General features: G+C 40.9%; 1 protein-coding gene across 4 annotated transcripts in view; it reads right to left on the reverse strand.

The window, feature by feature from the left end:
- The window catches only part of SLC4A7 (solute carrier family 4 member 7), a 173,160-nt gene that overhangs the window by 126,164 nt on the left and 29,599 nt on the right, over positions 1–17,397 (reverse strand). The window contains exon 1 of one of the 4 annotated variants that reach the window (XM_039527061.1): positions 119–222. The exons of the other annotated variants lie outside the window; for them this stretch is intronic. Within the exon in view, the coding sequence (XP_039382995.1) occupies positions 119–154 (36 nt within the window). The 5' untranslated portion in view covers positions 155–222. Of the gene's footprint in view, positions 1–118; positions 223–17,397 lie in introns of those variants that run through there. 4 annotated transcript variants of the gene reach the window in all.

Raw genomic sequence — 17,397 nt, forward strand, 5'->3', positions numbered from 1 at the left:
ATGTGATACTGTTCTAAGACAGTGCTGATAAATATCCCCAGCTTTTCCTTAGCCTGTTATCAAAATACATTCAAAAAAGTGTTTGTTTTAAAAAGTTATACCATAGCTTTTTACGTACAGGTAGCAGCTTCTTCTCTGGATGAGCTCTTTCCATATTGATCTGCAGAAGCAGTAAACGTCCTTGTGCAAGACACTGTAATGTAATGAGTCTCTTGAGCTATCAGACTGTGTACACATGACTGATTTAGAACACTGGGCTTTACACAGATGTACTCCAGCAAATTGTTCTCTATCCTACAGCCAATCACTATCATGAAAGACTACTTACACTCCCAAGCCAATAACTGCAACTACCACAGGGTCACAGAATAGCAGAATTAGGGAACATAGCATGCCTTCAATTCCAACACAGAGAACACCAAAAAAGGAACTGAAACTATGCAATTTGAGACCCAATGTTTTCTGCAAAAGCAACTACTAAAAACAGCTCTGAAACAGAAAAAGTTATTATTTTTGCTCCGATTCAAGGCTTCATTAACATTATAAAATGAAAGCTAAGAAACAAAAAAATTAAACATCTGCTAAGTGTGTTTATACTCCTCTTACAGACCTTTTCAATGCATATTTATTCTGAAGACTGTTCCTTTCTCCACATACACACACTTCAGAAATCAAACATTCCTATTAGGGAACATAAACCAAGGATTTCTAAAATAATCATCTTTATATTTTGTTCCTTAGTGGAGGTGGATTTAAAAGTAACTTGCATTTAGTTGGGGTAAAAAAAAGAATTATAAAAAAAAAAAGACTTCATTAGCAGTAACTAATTCAGTCTTGTTTACAGGCTATAAATTAATAGCCAGACAAAGGGTATGTCTACACTACCCGCCGGATACTATTGGGGATCAATGCATCACATCTTGTGTAGACGCGATACATCAATCCCCAAACACGCTCCCCGTCGACTCCGGAACTTCACCAGGGCAAGAGGCGGAAGTGGAGCCGACGGGGGAGTGGCAGCCATCAATCCCGCGCCACAAGAACATGAAGTCAGTCAATCTAAGTCGATCTAAGATACGGCGACTTCAGCTACGCTATTCTCATAGCTGAAGTTGAGTATCTTAGATTGATCCACCACCACCAGTAGTGTAGACCAGGCCAAAAGCCTTAAGCAAGATAACTATCTAGAACTATAAATAACTCATTCATATTATAGAAACAAAAAATATCTGAAAGTGAGAAAATGTGTTCTTAGATTCCCCTCCCCAACTTAATCATAGAAATCCAAACCCCGCCACAACACCTTCCCACATTTCCCACTATTGACCACAAGCTTCACGATTCATCACCCACCTATCACTAGGGCCATAGTTTTATCACAGAGGTCATGGAAATCATGAATTTTAAAAAACTATGTTAAATCTTAGAAGTAGCCATAAAAATGCATTTGATTAGGCCCCAAACTCAGTGGGGCACTGCAACCTGACATGATCACAGAGCCACTCAGGTTTGGCCCATCCGTCACTCCATCTCCACCTACAGAGGAGCAGATGGGCCAAATCTGAGTGGTTTTGTGATTTAGCACAGGGATTGCAATGCCACTCATGTTTGGTCCATCCACCCCTCCCCCTCCAATTAAATTTTCAGTGTCAGGGGCAGAGATAGCTCAGTAGTTTGAGCATTGGGTTGAGTGCGCTATCCTTGAGGGGGCCATTTAGGGATCTGAGGCAAAAATCTGTCTGGGGATTGGTCCTGCTTTGAGCAGGGGGTTGGACTAGATGACCTCCTGAAGTCCCTTCCAACCTTGGTATTCTATGATTCTAGCTAACTTTGGATGCCCAATATGAGAAGTCTAGGGCCTGATTCTTCAAAGTACTTGGCATTTTAGAGAACTTTGTATGTTCAGAACAGTGATTAGTGCTCAGTGCCAAGTGGTTAGTGCCAAGGTGTCAAGCAGGTACCCAGAAAATGAGGAACACAATGGCCACCTGTGAAAGATTTGCTATATGCGACTTGCCCGTCATCACATTAAAAATACATAAAAAACAAACCAAACAACCTGTGGTAGAGGCAAGAATAGATTCCAAATGCTCAAAGGGGAAATTCACTTGCCTGTACTATCTTGTCTTCTCACATCACTCACTATATATCTTCCAACTTCTGCAACAAATGAGGAAAGGATCTTACAGACCTCCTTCACTACACATCCTTGATTCAATCCCAGAGCACAGTCCATTCTCTGCACTGAATGAGGCAGTGGTCCATGGAAAAAAAAATAGTATGTATTCATGTGATTAATACTATCATAAATACTCAAGAGAGGCTGAATTAAGGTTGCCCATACAATCTTAATTCTGTCAATTCCTAAGTTTGCATACTCAAGCACTCAAAAGTTAACATAGGAAGTTACATTTTTAAAAACATGGTTTTAAACAGCTTTAATGTTAAAAAAAACCAAATTTTATCCTGTGGAACTATATTGACACACACACACTTGCATCAGTAGAGCTCAGATCATTAGATTCACCACTTGAGCTAACAGTGTAACTGGCAGCAATACAAGGCTAAATCCGGGTGTATTTTCATGGGGATGGCAAAAGATACTTCACTGAAAACAAAGGTAACACCCTGCAAAATGTCAAGTCCCTCCTCCAAAAAACTAGAAACACTAGAGCTTTTCAATGAAATGGTTGTCAATTTTATATATATATATAGGGAAAACAATAAATGCATTTTTCCCTAACTTCATTCTGAGAAATGTCTGACCTGTCTCCCCCAAAAAAATTTTAGCCCAAGGGAGACACCCAACATGGAAAATTTTAGCCTGGAACAGTTTAATAAGCAACTAACAACAGGATCTTATAATGGAAAGTGTTAGTGCCACCTTCAGTTAAGGTTGCCCATCTACCTATAATTATACACTGTACTACATATAACCAATGCATCCCAGGAAGTCAGAAGCTTTTATCACCTGTCCAAGCATCCTGGTAGGTTTTATATAAATTAACATTTTGTCTGTTTTGGTAAACCCATGCAAACTCTCATGACCTGAAGGAACTGCTGGCCAGCTGAGCTAGAGAAGTCAACAGCAGGCTGTCTATAAACTAGAATTGCCAAACAACTCCTATTGAAAAACTGGTCATAAAGTCCATCTGACATGTTTGCAATGATAAGTCCCTTAATTAGACTTTTTGATCCTGCTGACATTTTAGCTTCTGAACAGTTTATGGATTTTTATAAGCTTCAGAAGCTACTCTTGCTGAGTTTGTAAACTCCAAGCTCTCAACAACTCTGCTGAAATCTTTGAGCCTGCCAAGGTTGAAATATTCATAGGGAATATTCACTAGATTTCAGGACAGAGCAAAACAAAAACTGAGTGAATTTTTGAAACCATGCCAAACTTGAGACCCCATGTTGCAAAGAACAACACAGAAAACATTTCAAACAGTAAAAGAAATTCCAGTTTTTCCAGACATCATAAAATGGCTTGTCTGATTAAAAAATTTACCTCAAACTTTCCCCAAAAGTCTATTCTTGCCTAAAAAGTAGGCATGATAAATTTCAGAGGAAAAAGCTTTTTCAAGAAAGTTAAACGGGGATGAAGTATCAGGCTCAAAATGGCAACCGATTCACCCTTAAATATTGAGGTCACCACCCTTGACCCTGTAAAACAAAGTCCAGCAAGTATCTTCAAAATTTTTCTGAAGGTTTTTGATGTGTGTGACAACACTGAGAACTCAGAACAAAACAAAACAAAAAGTCTACTACATCTTGTGCAGTAGCAACATTTTAACCACATGTAGCAATACCATCCAGCATTCTCACAAAAAACTCTGTGCATTTTTTATTTTTGAAAAATCAACTACAGGATTTAGTTTCCACATAACACATGCATTTCAGTCTAGCCAATCTTTCTTCCTCCTCCTCCCACCAAAAAACACCATTCACTTCAACTAATCCCTAGTCACAGAAGTGGCATTTTCTTAGAAAGCATGTTCAAGAGAGGATAATAATCCAAAAAAGAAATTTTAACTGCAGCAAAACTTTTGGCAAATGGAAGAGACAGACGCATATTTGGCTTTCAGTGCTTCACATGTAACTGAATACTTGGTAGGCAATACATCATCCATGACCTTCAGGCATGCAGTACTAGCTTTCACAGAGAAGGTTCTCCAAGAGTCAGCTGAGAAACCAGTACTTCCATTTCATTTGGATCATAATATAGCAGCAATCCCATTCTCTTCACTAACAAATATCAGGATAGAGAGAGGCTCTATGCTGATCCAATCCATTAGAAAAAAAATAGCTTTCATGTTAATATTTTATGACTAGACTACTAAAGAGAAAAAGTGGATTATAATTCAGCCTACAGAAACATATATCACTGTCAATATATCAACCAACTGTGTACATAAAATGAACAGCATCACATTTTATGTCCTTTGCAAACTAGTAATATAGTACATGCATTGTCTCAAATTGGCTATAACTCCTAAATTAAAGCTATTTTTCCTTTTCAGGAACACCAAAAAAGAGCCAAGCTCACTGCTACCTTTCTTCCTGGGTAGGTAACGCAGCAACATTTATTTTCAAACATACCATGCTGAAAGTAATTAATATTAAGGTTTTTGTTGCCAGAGCATCTATCTAGAGTAGATAAAGTACTCAAACTAGTAAAAATTATTCAAAACAGGTCCTCCAATATTTTTCATCTTTTCCCACCAAAAAACACCATCAAGATAAGAGGAGGAGCAGAAGCAGATTAGAATACAGATTCCTAACAGGTACCATATACCAAGTAAGGAGGCATTTGTGTTGTTTCTACTGAATTGGAAACTGTAGACACATGCTACAAGAGGAGGCTATTCTTTCCCAGATATATTTAACTCTTCCACTCATTTTACCTCACCAACAGATGTAGAGAATTTGGTAAGTTACTTACCATTTACATAAAATGGAGCTGTCCACAAGAAGAGTAAGTGCTTGTCTACACATGGAGGTTTTTGCAGAATATGTTTTTGCATATGAATTTCTGCGGAACAACACACAAAATAGTTCTGTCCATGTGGCCTGCTTTTATCTACTTCCTTTTGAATAATGCAGCCACCTAGCATTGAGTTTGGGTTTGGTTTTGTTTTTTGTTTTGTTTTAAATAAGCACAGCATTCTTGAAGATATCCCATAGTGCACTGTTCTGCTACTGAACTCTATGCACTGTGGGACTTGGGAGTCAAACTGGAAAATTCCTGTGATTCCTCTCCTAGTATCCCATGATTCATCTGACTCCTACATTTTCCACATTGCTGTCAGCCAGCATGAAGGGAACACTGCTGTATTCCACAACCCTGACAGCTGTTAATACACAGAGGCTGATGCACTTTTATTTGCAGTCACACAGCCAGATGACATCAGGAGTCAGCTGCCTCTCCCTTTGGATAAAAGAGGCTGTGGCAGCAGATGAAATCAAGTAGCTTCTTCTGGATGAACTTTTCCTTGAGCAGCTTCACTTGGAGCACCATTTCTGGGCATGGGAACCTAGCACTGACTGTCAGGAAAGGATAATGATGCAGACTGGGATGGCCGGTAGTGGCAGCAAAATTTCAGAATTACAAAGGCTGCTCTCCCAGAGATCTGCTAAGTGCAAACCCTGGAGATGCAGCAGCCAGCAGACCATCAACATGAGAGTTCTCTTCAGCATAGAGAAATGTGGGCCACTGCCATCTGGAATCTCACCAACTGCTACTGGCCAATAGCTAACCAGTTTGGTATAAGTAAATCAACGGTGGGAGCTATTAGCAGCACACGCCTCTCTGATACCACGAGGGTGGGAGCATAAACCCTGGAAATGCACAGGAGGTTATTGATGGATCTGCTTGGTAGGGGTTCCCAAATTGTACTGGGTCCACTGACTGGTCCCTTATGCCTATTCTTTCCTCACCCTATCACACACAGAGCAAGCCTCAGAGTTCAACAGACAGGGATGGCTATTGCTCCATGGTTCTCCAAGGCCTGGCTTATCACCGTGGAAAGTTCACCAATATTTGTGTGCGATGATCTCGAAAGACCCATGATCTAGGATCTTTAGAAACTAAGATCCACCATTTTCTACACTGAAAAGGGGAATTCTCTCTCCCAGGACTACTATGGACAATAATGGCATTGTGATTTCCTCTGTCATTTCAGGAGACCCATCTTACCCTGAGCTCCCCTGAGTTATGAAGCCTTTTACTGGACACGTGAAGAGGAGAAAGGAGCTGTTTAATTATATCCTAAACAGCTGCAGAATGGCATTGGAGTGCATATCGGAAGGATAAAAAGGGAGGTGCAGATGCCTAATGTGGAGGCTGCTGAGCAATATCTGCAAAATCAAGGGAGAGCACCTCACTAATGGGTGGAAAGGAGAAGTATAAAGAGTTTCTTAATATTATGAACAGCCAGAGAAGCAGACTTCACAAACTGCAACAAATCACTAGAGCCACAGTCAGGGATGGCTTGTGATCCCAGGCTGAGGCTACAAACTAAAACTGAAATTAAATTTTATTGTGTGTTATGTAAGGATTTCATTAAATGAAGTTTTATTATGCTTTTTCGCAACAATTTTATAAGAACATATTTCATTATGCTCCTCGCACATGTAATTTTATGAAAGGGTATTGAATCTTTGCCAATATAAACTCTACTGAAGATAAAATAGTGCAAATAAAAACATCTTTTATTGACCATAACCACAACAAAAGACAAAATCTTTAGGTGTTAATAGTGCACACTTGATTATGCTGTTCTGGTCACAAATGTGTGTAGGTGGGGGGGGGTTCTGACTGTTGCTCTTTCCTCAGGCACAGAGAGATGAGGGAAGAAGCCATCACTTTTAGTTGTAGGAGTGCAAGGGGAGTCCTAGTATCCCCTATTCACATAATCTTGTGGGGTGGGAGAGGCAAGTGACTGTAGCTAGAATGTGGGGAAAATGCAGTGGTGTTCTCAATATGCATGGTTTTCCAGGGGCTGCAAGACATGGCTGGGCGAAGATGCTGGGAGGGAACATTGCACCAAAGTGTTCTTCAGCAGGACTGTCTGCTTCTACATCAACTCCTGCTGTCATTTCTGCATGTCCCTATCTTTCTCCACTCTCCCCCATCAATTCTCTGTCCTCCGCAGTCTCTCCATAAAGAGATTTCCCTCCACTCATCTGTCTCTCTCTTCTTGGATGCAGAACCAAAGATTCTCTTAATTCACCCACAGATCTGTCAGGCATTCAGGGGAAAACATTCCTTCTGTGGGGGCCACAGCACGTGAGATGCAGGAGCCGGGGTAGATGACAAACAGAACAAGTAGTTATTGTGCTAATCCTAGTCTCCATGGCAACAACAATAAACCATTGCTCTTTCCTCAGTTTTGGAATGCCATTCCTGTAGTATCTTCCAAGTCTGGGAGGAGCTTGCAACGGTAAGACATTTTCCACCATACTTTCCTTTTCCATAAAGCCCTTCTATCAATCCTGGAATGGAGGCTGGACCCCTGTACCAATCCTGGGGAGTGATGGGGGTGGTAACCGCACATGTACCACCACAGGCTATCGTTACTGCAGATCAAAGGCTGAGAATGGTCTTGTTCAAAAGGAAATGGGCAAAACAACAAGACATTATGCAGCAATGTTATTTCCCAGAGCTGCTGCAGGTGTGGAAGGATATTACATATACAAGCAGCCTCAAGAAAGCTGCAGTGCCTTTAGTGTGCATGCCGAAATAAAGCACTATATGCATTTTGAAATGTTTCATTTTGGGAAACATTCCTCAAAATGCTCAACTCTGAAGCATTCAGCTACCTTAGCAATGCCCTAAGTTAAGTACTTTTAAATATTTTTTTCCTCTTTCTGTGCCTGCCATTTCAATAAAATTTTTATTTTAATTCCTGCAGACTGCCAGTTTAAGTGTGTGAGGGGCAGAGTTGAGGGGAGTGGACAGCAGCCAACCAGAAGAGAGGGGGGGGTTGGGAATGCCATTTCGTTGGTGGATTTGATACAGAGAAAAATACTAAATAGAGCTTAAATTCTCTGGCATGAATGCCATTTTGAGCATGTGGGAGGGAGACAAAATTTAAAAGTAGGCTTGGAAAGGCTCCTAAATTCACACCTACTCAAGATAGTAGCCAATTTAGAGTAGCCTAAACAACAAGTTGTTCAAACCCTCTACACACCGTTATATACTCCTAGGGAAATTCTGCATCACTGTGCGTGTGCAGAATTCAAGACCCCCACAAATGTATTTGCTTCCCCTCAGAAAAATTACTTCTGACGAGGGAGCAAAAGGGAAGCCACAAGAGCAGTCACGTGTCCCTCCCTGGCAGCACAGGCAGGTCTGTTCAGGCACCTGGAGCAGTCAATAGGGACATAAATCACCACCGGTGGTGTGTGAAGGAGTGAGCAGTCATGAGAGACAGACAGACCAACACTCTGTCCCTCTCACTCACTATTGCAGCACACTTGGCATGGAGGGCTTCAGGGTGTTTCTGAGGAGGTAGGCGAGGCGCAGGCTGTTCCCTCAGGCAAAGCAGAATGTAGTAGCCTGCCCGCTTAGTGAATTGTTCCCATGGTCTTTGTGTATTTCGTAAGGTGTATAAAACAGGTGTGAACGTTCTAAGGCTCCTTTACATGGCCAGAGTGGTGTAAAGGACAGCATGGCCTTATAAATGCTTATGGTGATTTAGTGATTAGAACTGGTCTATATTTTTTTACAAGCAAAAAAATTTCTTAATCAAAATGTGCTCCATGAACTGTTTGCTACCAACCTTTCTGGAGATGGTAAGTAGCTAATATAAATTGTGAATTTGACTCCCCAGCCATCATTTGCTCTTCAGTTGCCTATGATGTAACAGTGATTATATGGTTGTATATATTTGTTGAATAATAACTAGAAATAAACTGTCAAACCTAGCTATATTATTAGGCAAGGGGGTATGGGGATTTCCACCAAGGCTCCCCACTCACATTCTCCATCCATTGTACTGTAGTTTAAATAAATTACCTAAATAATTGAAACCCGTGAGATTATATTGTGCTATTTTTACAAATATGCAGAATTTTGCATAATTTAAAAATACTGTGCACAGAATTAATTTTTTGGTGCAGAATTCCCCCAGGAGTAAACAGTTATAATATAATACAGCACATATTACTTACTGGAAGGAGGTCCATTCTCCAGTACTGTCGTGCTGGGCATCAGGAACCATCTCCAGCAGAGTCTGCCTTAGGCTCGTGCATAGGGAAAGAGATCCTGGCTTTCTGGTGAAATCTCTTCCTCACTGGAGTCCAGGTTAGGGTCAGTGTTTTCTTGGATGCCCTCAAGGCTGTCCCTAAAATACTCGTGTGCCATGGTGGCCTCCATGGCAAAAAGTCCTTATAGATTTCACTGAGGCCAGGATCCTTAACATCCTATGCTTTCTAGCCTTTATGCCTCATATCTCTGCTTTTGGCAGAGAAGTAAAATGAGAAGTATGTCATAACACGTCTCATGCCAAATCATTCCAATGCATTAAAAATGCATCTGGAACAAATGTGCCATTTTTAGTTAACACCACTCATCACAGCTAGAAATTCTCTATTACTATCCTGATTGAGATGCTCCAATATACACCATCAGGAGACGCCTACCTTTCATCTGCCAATAGTGTCCTTGTTTTTAATCCTGAAAGAGACCTTTTTGCTTCCTTGTTTCATTTAATTTACTTTTTCAATAAAACAGATTGAAGATACCGGATACAGCAAGTATCTCCCACCTATCTTCCAAGAAGCAGATACACAAGATAATTTGTCTTCTTCCAAAAAACACAAACTACCTACATTTTTGCAAGCGTCTCTTTTAGAAAGTAGCTCAAGAGATGTATTAAAGAACATTAATACATTCTCCATATCAAACAACAAGGAAAATCTAGATTCCTCCTCAAAAGCAACCAAGAAGTCATCAGGGGGAAGGGAGAGGGGGTTAAAAGTTATAAAAGGAGGAACTAGATGCTTCCAAACCACATTGAGGAGTAAAAAACACAATTTCAAGAATTCTCCACCACAAGAGATCTTCAAATTTGACCAAATCAGAAAATGAACATCCCAATGAGGGGAAAAAAGCTCTAGGAAGTGGGATAATTTGAAGTGACCTGAAGGACATGTAAACTACCTACCACTTGCAACAAGTGAATCATTCCTTAGGTTCTCAGTAGAAGCTACTCTACCTTGGGTAACAAGTAACCTACTAAATATGGGTTACCTAGATTACATTAGTAAGAAATGGAGATGGACAACTTTTAGGAATGGCCCTCTGAACAGCAATGCCAAGTGAATTGGTCTCAGAGAAACAAGAAGTTGGATAGAGCTTCAATGGCTTTAAACTGCTGGGGTGCAGGGAGAGATCCCACATGACAAGCTTGATGAAAAGAATCTCACCAAGAAAAGAACATAACCAAAACAAGGCTGTATCATCAAGCTTGAGTCCTAGAACAAGGAAGATCAGCCAGTAAAGTCTCAAGACTGCTCACTGAGCAACTTACAGCTATGTTACCAGGAAATAACTTTCTATAAAATAGGTTAAATACATTGAAACAGAGTTTCTAGTACAATGGAACCTTGTTTATCCAAGCCTCCATTATCGGCTCTCCATATTAACCGAACCACAAGTGAGCACACAGGAATATGGGAAATTGATGCTTCACCCCTGCTGCCCAGGGCTGAGAAGTTTGTATATTCTGCTAAGTAGATAAGTAAATAAGAAGGGGGGGTATGTTTTAATGTTTTTCCAGGAGGGGTCACCTAGTATAAAAGCAACTCCACATCTTAAAACAAGGGATAGAAAGTTTTTTGCTCATTCTCCTGATTATCTGAATTTCTGATTATCTGATCTAGCCCCAGTCCTCATTAGACTAGATAAAAAGGGTTCCACTGTACTTCATCTAGATAGCTTTAAAACCTCAAAGAACAAGGGAACTAACAGGAAGTTTAAATATGGGAAAAAAAACCACAAATGAATTAAATGACTAGGGCAACAGCAACACTGGTCCCTCTTTTCATGTAAATTTAGATGGATCAAGACAGTACTCTGTGACCAACAGATTTAATTGCTACAAACGCCATAGTCAGAAAGAGGAAAAAAGACAATTAGAAGACCTTGTACGTGGGGAGAGTCCTTAAAAACCGAAGACCTTGAGGCACCACAAAGTAAGCGTTTCGCACTTTCACTATTAATCTTTTGCTGAAGGCTCCTGCTGGAGAGGCCAAGATTTGACAAGCTTGCTCAAGGACAGTGTTCCTAACCAAGGATGAAGTGAACTACTGTGACTTGGATTCCCTATAAAAGTCTGAGTCACAAACTCATTCTTACGAACCATGGTATAAGACACCTGTAAGCAAAATCTAACACACAATTTCTGTCTTTGCCAGCATTCCTATAAACCATATCAAAGACTTGAAAAATTGCAGTTCTTAGTTATTCTCAATCATTTTAATGCCCCCAATTATGTCCTCCAATATATAGGATTATGCATGGGTGATAAAAATCACACAGTTATCACACAGACTTTCCAAGCAACACAATGGTACATTTCAGAGAGTAAAAATGAGCCAAAGTCTCAAGTGCGATTGTTTAAAGTTTTTAAATTGCAGTTCCTATTATAGCCAAATAGTCACTGTCTCCTCTGCCAGTTCATCCTCCTGTCTGTAAGTGACAAAAGAAACTGCTACCAATGAAACACCAACAAAATAGCAAGAGCACAAGCATCTCAAGTAACAAGATTAATAAAAAGTTCAAACACTAAGCTTCCTTGGCACACACTACCTGAAGATACACCTTGGTACTACATTGAAAAGTTCAGAATGGATGGCTACAACTCACTCATCCAGTGAGCCAACCTTCTATAATTAGACTTGGGAGGATTTGATTTTTATTGGCAAATATCAGTAAAACTTGATTTCATCATACACACGCAAACCAATTAACAGTATTTCCACTAATAACTGAAATTTACAGATAAACGGAATTTTTCTTGCTTTAGCTAGGAACTAAGTCTGATTTAAGGATATTTATTTTGTATATCTTGACATGATGATAAAGTTTCATATTAGTTAAAATACAAATAAACTTTTTGAATCTCAATGTCTATTGTCATTAAAAAATTGTCTGACCCCCAGATTGCCTGATCCCCACCCCCATAATTTCCCACAACTGAAAATATAAATTAAACAAAATCTAATAAATGCTTTAAAATAATCAATATTATCTGTCACAATAAGACAAAATCGAATTCTGTCAAGCCTATCGGTAATCATACACAGACAATATACAACAACCCCATTGAAGCATATAAATCTGAAGTATTGTTGCTATATTAATGAGTATTCCAGGTGGGAGTGAAGGAGTCTCCATTAGAAGTGTGCAGCTTTCTAAAACAGCAGAGCAGGCGGTGAGTCCATGGCCCAGTAGATTCACTGCTCTTCCAAGCAAGAACCTTTTATTTGAATACTTTCATTTGGTCACCAGCTCATCAAAAGGTCAACATACTCATGATTATTCCAATTAAAAGCCTTTACACAGTCAATTCACCGTCCTTTCCCAGACTGATAGGAAGTATAAAAATCAAGACAGGGGGAAGGGGGGAGGAATAGCAGGATTCTTGCAACCACAACAAAGGTCAAGGACAACAGCCACCCCTCACAAGACCTGGAAATACTGCAGTACAAGAGATGTCTTAACACCGGATTAAAACATTTTATAAAAAAAGATGTTTTCCCCCCTCCAGAGGCAATACATACAACGGTACACTACTGGAGTATTTTGATTAAGAGGCACACAAAACAAGCAGGTGGAATAACTAACACTAATTCAGATATACACACACCTGTAAATCCAGATCCCAAAAGTAAATCAATCAGTTGCGGCAAACGGAAGTGGAATAAAAGCTAAAGCCTACAATAAATCTGTTTGTATTCACAAGAGCACACTATTTACTTAATAGGAAAAAACATGGTATTCAACAAGAGCGGGGGGGGGGGCAGTACACAGTACTCAGAACATGTTGGCTGTAGTATATACGAACATGTCCAGTATTCCTGGATCCCTTTATTTTTCAAGAAAAAAAAAAGTTGAATGGCTAGGCTATTAATCGGAGGAAGAGTTCAAATCAAAGCTTTTTACTGTACAACAAAGTTTAATATTTGGAGACCAGTCCAAGCACAGTTACACTTAAATTATTTCAAAATTAAATGCTGAGATAGTCATAGCTGTTTTCTATTTTTGCAAATCCAGAAAAAAGTGAAAGTGGACCAAGAACAAAAAAACCTATGCAGTAAACAAAAATGGTGTAAACCGAAAAGAATTTGAACAATCCCCCCTTTACAAAACTAGAACAAAATGGAATTTATAACAAATTGCTACAATTAGAAACTTTTAAAAGGGGGTCTTTGCAAAGCAATGAAGTTAATGTCTTCATATAGAAAAGGTGCAGTATCAAAATACCTCTACCTGATACAACGCAACCCGAAATAACACGGGTTCGCATACAACGCGGTGAAGCTCTGACACGCTGCTCTGAGCTGCGTGTTAAGGGTGGCGGGCTGGGCCGAGGGGTTGGGTAAGGGGCAGAGGGTCTCGAGGGCAGTCAGGGACTCCCCCACCCCCCAGGGTCTAGGAGGCAGGAGCTGGGGGGGGGCAATTTTGGGGGCTCCACAGTCCCAGAGTGGCCCAGAGGATTAGCAGGGGGCCAGGAGAAGCCCGCTCCGCTTCCCTCATCCTGGCCCCAGCCGTGCTGCTTAGGGGAAAAGGGCTTGGGAGAAGGGATCCCCCCCGCACTCACCGGCAGTGGCGGAAACACAGCAGCCCAGCCCTATCCCGCTCCACTCTGCCAGCTCCCAGCCGCGGTGCTCCGCTTCCCGTCGCAGGTAACTGTGGGACCTTTCCCCAACACACACACACCCCACACAGCGACACGGCTGGGGCTGGAGCAAGGAAAGCGGAGCAGGCTGGGGCCACATCGCTCCGCTTCCCACCGCTGGGGAGTGTGGAGGGCATCCTTTCCCCAACCTCCCCGCACTCAGACGGCTGGAAGAGGAGCAGCCCAGCCCCAGCCCGCTCTACTCCGCCAGCTCCCTGCAGCAGGAAGTGGAGTGCCACGGATGGGAGATGGCAGCAGATTGGAGTGGGCTGGGGCCACGTTGCTCCATTTCTCGCCGCTGCCGGTGAGTGCCTGTCAGGGGGCAGGGGAGTGGGGTGGATAGGGGTCAGAGCAGTCAGGGGCCAGGCAGCAGGGGGGTGGGGTCTCTAGAGAGAACGGTCAGGGAACAAGGAACAGGGGGGCCAAAACAAGTTCAATATAATGCAGTCTCACCTGTAACGTGGTGAGATTTTTTTTGTCTCCCGAGGACTGTGTTATATCGGGGTAGAGGTGTACCAGACTTTTCTTGTTATTTGGGACAGCAGGCTTCACACTATGCTAGATCTTACTCAGAACCTACTAAGCCCACATGGCTGAAAGCTCTAGAAGAATTAAGTGGCATTAAAAGACAAAAATAGACTGATGCGTAGATTTAGAAAGATGCCATAGCAGCTCATACCTGCCAAGCAGTTTTATAATAGTGGTGAGAGAAGTCCAAATATGTCAGAGTACTTTGCCAAAAACTCCCCTCTGGAACCCAACTTTAAATACCATATTCATATTTATTCACATTTTAAGTAAATGACAGATAGTATTAATTTCATAACTCATCTTTTTGAATCAGAGACTTAAGTCCTAACTCTCGTCTCTGTAATGTAATGTACCTACATTTCTACATCTAAAAATCAAAAACATCACGCCTCACCTAACACTAAAAAATACCCCAAGCTAAATGCACCTCACATGACCTTCTTGCTCATACTTTATTAATATAGTTGTCAAATCTAATGAAGAAAATTGACAGCACCAAAAAAAAAAAGTGTATAGGACAGTGGTCCCCAACACAGCGCCCGTGGGCGCCATGGTGCCCGCCGGGGCATCTATGTGCGCCTGCATACTGGCCGGCAGACAAGCATCCGCCGAAATGCGGCATCACCAAGAGGCATCGCCGCTGATTTTCGGTGGCATTTCAGTGGCGACGCCTCTTGACATTGCCGCTTCTTGGTAGCATTTCGGCGGCAGCTGCTTGTCCGCCGGCCATGGTCCTCGGTGGCTCGTCATCTGGCGCACAGCACCCAGAAAAGGTTGGGGACCACTGGTATAGGAAGTATCTGTGATCACACCATAACATTAAATGAATGGAAGTGTCCATACATATATGGAAACAGAGATAGACAGACAGTACAATTACTGACTCATGAACATGCCTGAACTAAAAAAGTCCTGAGAAAGATAGAGAAGCAATATAGGAAAATATTGACACGTTTTCTTTGGAATTGGAAAGCTACATAAATGAGAAAATATGAAAGTAGTAAGTGAAATGTGAAAACAGGTTAAAACAGTAAAACAGAGGCTAATATTCCAGAATACTCTAGAAGAGTCTATATGGTCTCAAAACAGAAACGTCTTCACATTTTCTTTTACAATTTTATTTGTATTAATTTTAATCACACAGCAATGGAAATTAGGAAGGGTCACAACATCAGAAGTCTCAAAGAGAACCTTTTTATAGACAGGAAAAAAAGATAAGGGGGCAGAGGTTTAAAGTGTTGAGTCCTTTACTAGTAGATACAATATAAAAGAGTCCATTCATTAAAACATTACTGACCACCTCTTAAATTCATGTACTGAGAAGAAAGATGTAATCTTTTAAAAATATATATATATATATATATATATATATATATATATATATATATATATATATATATATATATATATATATATATATATATATATATATATATATATATATATATATATATATATATATATATATATATATATATATATATATATATATATGCGCAGATCAGTTAGATGCCCAATCCTGTAATCCTTAGAAGAATTCTCACTGGCTTCAATGGGTGCTTTGCCTAAATAAAGGCTGCAGAATCAGGTGCTTTTGTATTTAAATTAAAGGGCTTAACTGCTCAGTGACAGATATTTGCAACCTGATGTAGCCAGGCTGGTCTCAGGATGACACACACAAGGCAAGTGACGTACTTTTCTGGTGGAAGGGACAAGCTTTTGAGTGTGTCAGAGCCTCTCTTCAAGTTCGGGAAAGGTAACCAGTGTCTCCAGATCTGAAGAACTCTGATAAACTCAAAACCCTGTCCTGTCCACCAGCAGAAGTTGGTACAAAAGAAGCACGAGCGATATTACCTCACCTACCTTGTCTGAGAGAGAGGTCACTTGTGAGGAGTTATAACCAGACAATTCACAAGCCTTCAGCTATTTGTTCCCCTTTTGTAAATGAATATTAGTCTTAAATGCCTAATTCCATGCTCTTGTGTTACTACGGCAATCTACCAGGTGGAATTTTCCTAACCACATCCAGTGACTCAATTTAAAAATCAAAATATTCTGGCAGTGTTTCTTTTTATCTAAAAAGACACGAGGAGTCCTTGTGGCACCTTAGAGACTAACAAATTTATTTGGGCATAAGCTTTCGTGGGCTATTACTCCATGCGTCTGATGAAGGGGTTAAAAAAATACAGTAGGCAGGTATAAATATACGGCACATGAAAAGATGGGAGTTGCCTTACCAAATGGGGAGTCAGTGCTAACGAGGCCAATTCAATCCAGGTGGATGTGGCCAATTTCCAACAGTTGACAAGAAGGTGCAAATATCAGAGGGAAAATTACTTTTTGTAGTGATCCAGCCACTCCCAGTCTTTATTGAGGCCTAATTTGGTCATGTCAAGTTTGCAAATTAATTCCAGTTCTGCAGTTTCTCATTGAAGTCTGTTTTTGAAGTTTTTTGTTGAAGAATGGCCACTTTTAAATCTATTATTGAGTGTCCAGGGAGACTGAAGTGCTCTCCTACTTTTTTTTAATGTTACAATTCTTGATGTCTGATTTGTGTCCACTTATTCTTTTGCGTAGAGACTGTCAAGTTTGTAGATGGCAGAGGGGCATTGCTAGCACATGACAGCATACTTCACACTGGGAGATGTGCAGGTGAATGAGCCCCTGATGGTGTGGGTGATGGGGATAGGTCCTATGATGGTGTCCCTTGAATAGATACGCAGACAGAGTTGGCAATGGGGTTTGTTGCAGGGTTAGTGTTTCTGTTGTGTGGTGTGTAGTTGCTAGTGAGTATTTGCTTCAGGTTGGGGGGCTGTCTGTAAGCAAGGACTGGCCTGTCTCCCAAGGTCTGTGAGAGTGAGGGATCGTCCTCCAGTATAGGTTGTAGATTCTGGATGATGCACTGGAGAGGTTTTAGTTGGGGGCTGTAGGTGATGGCTAGTGGCATACTGTTACTTAC

The sequence above is a fragment of the Mauremys reevesii genome, linkage group 2 (assembly GCF_016161935.1).
Source record: "Mauremys reevesii isolate NIE-2019 linkage group 2, ASM1616193v1, whole genome shotgun sequence".
Lineage (NCBI taxonomy): Eukaryota > Metazoa > Chordata > Testudines > Geoemydidae > Mauremys > Mauremys reevesii.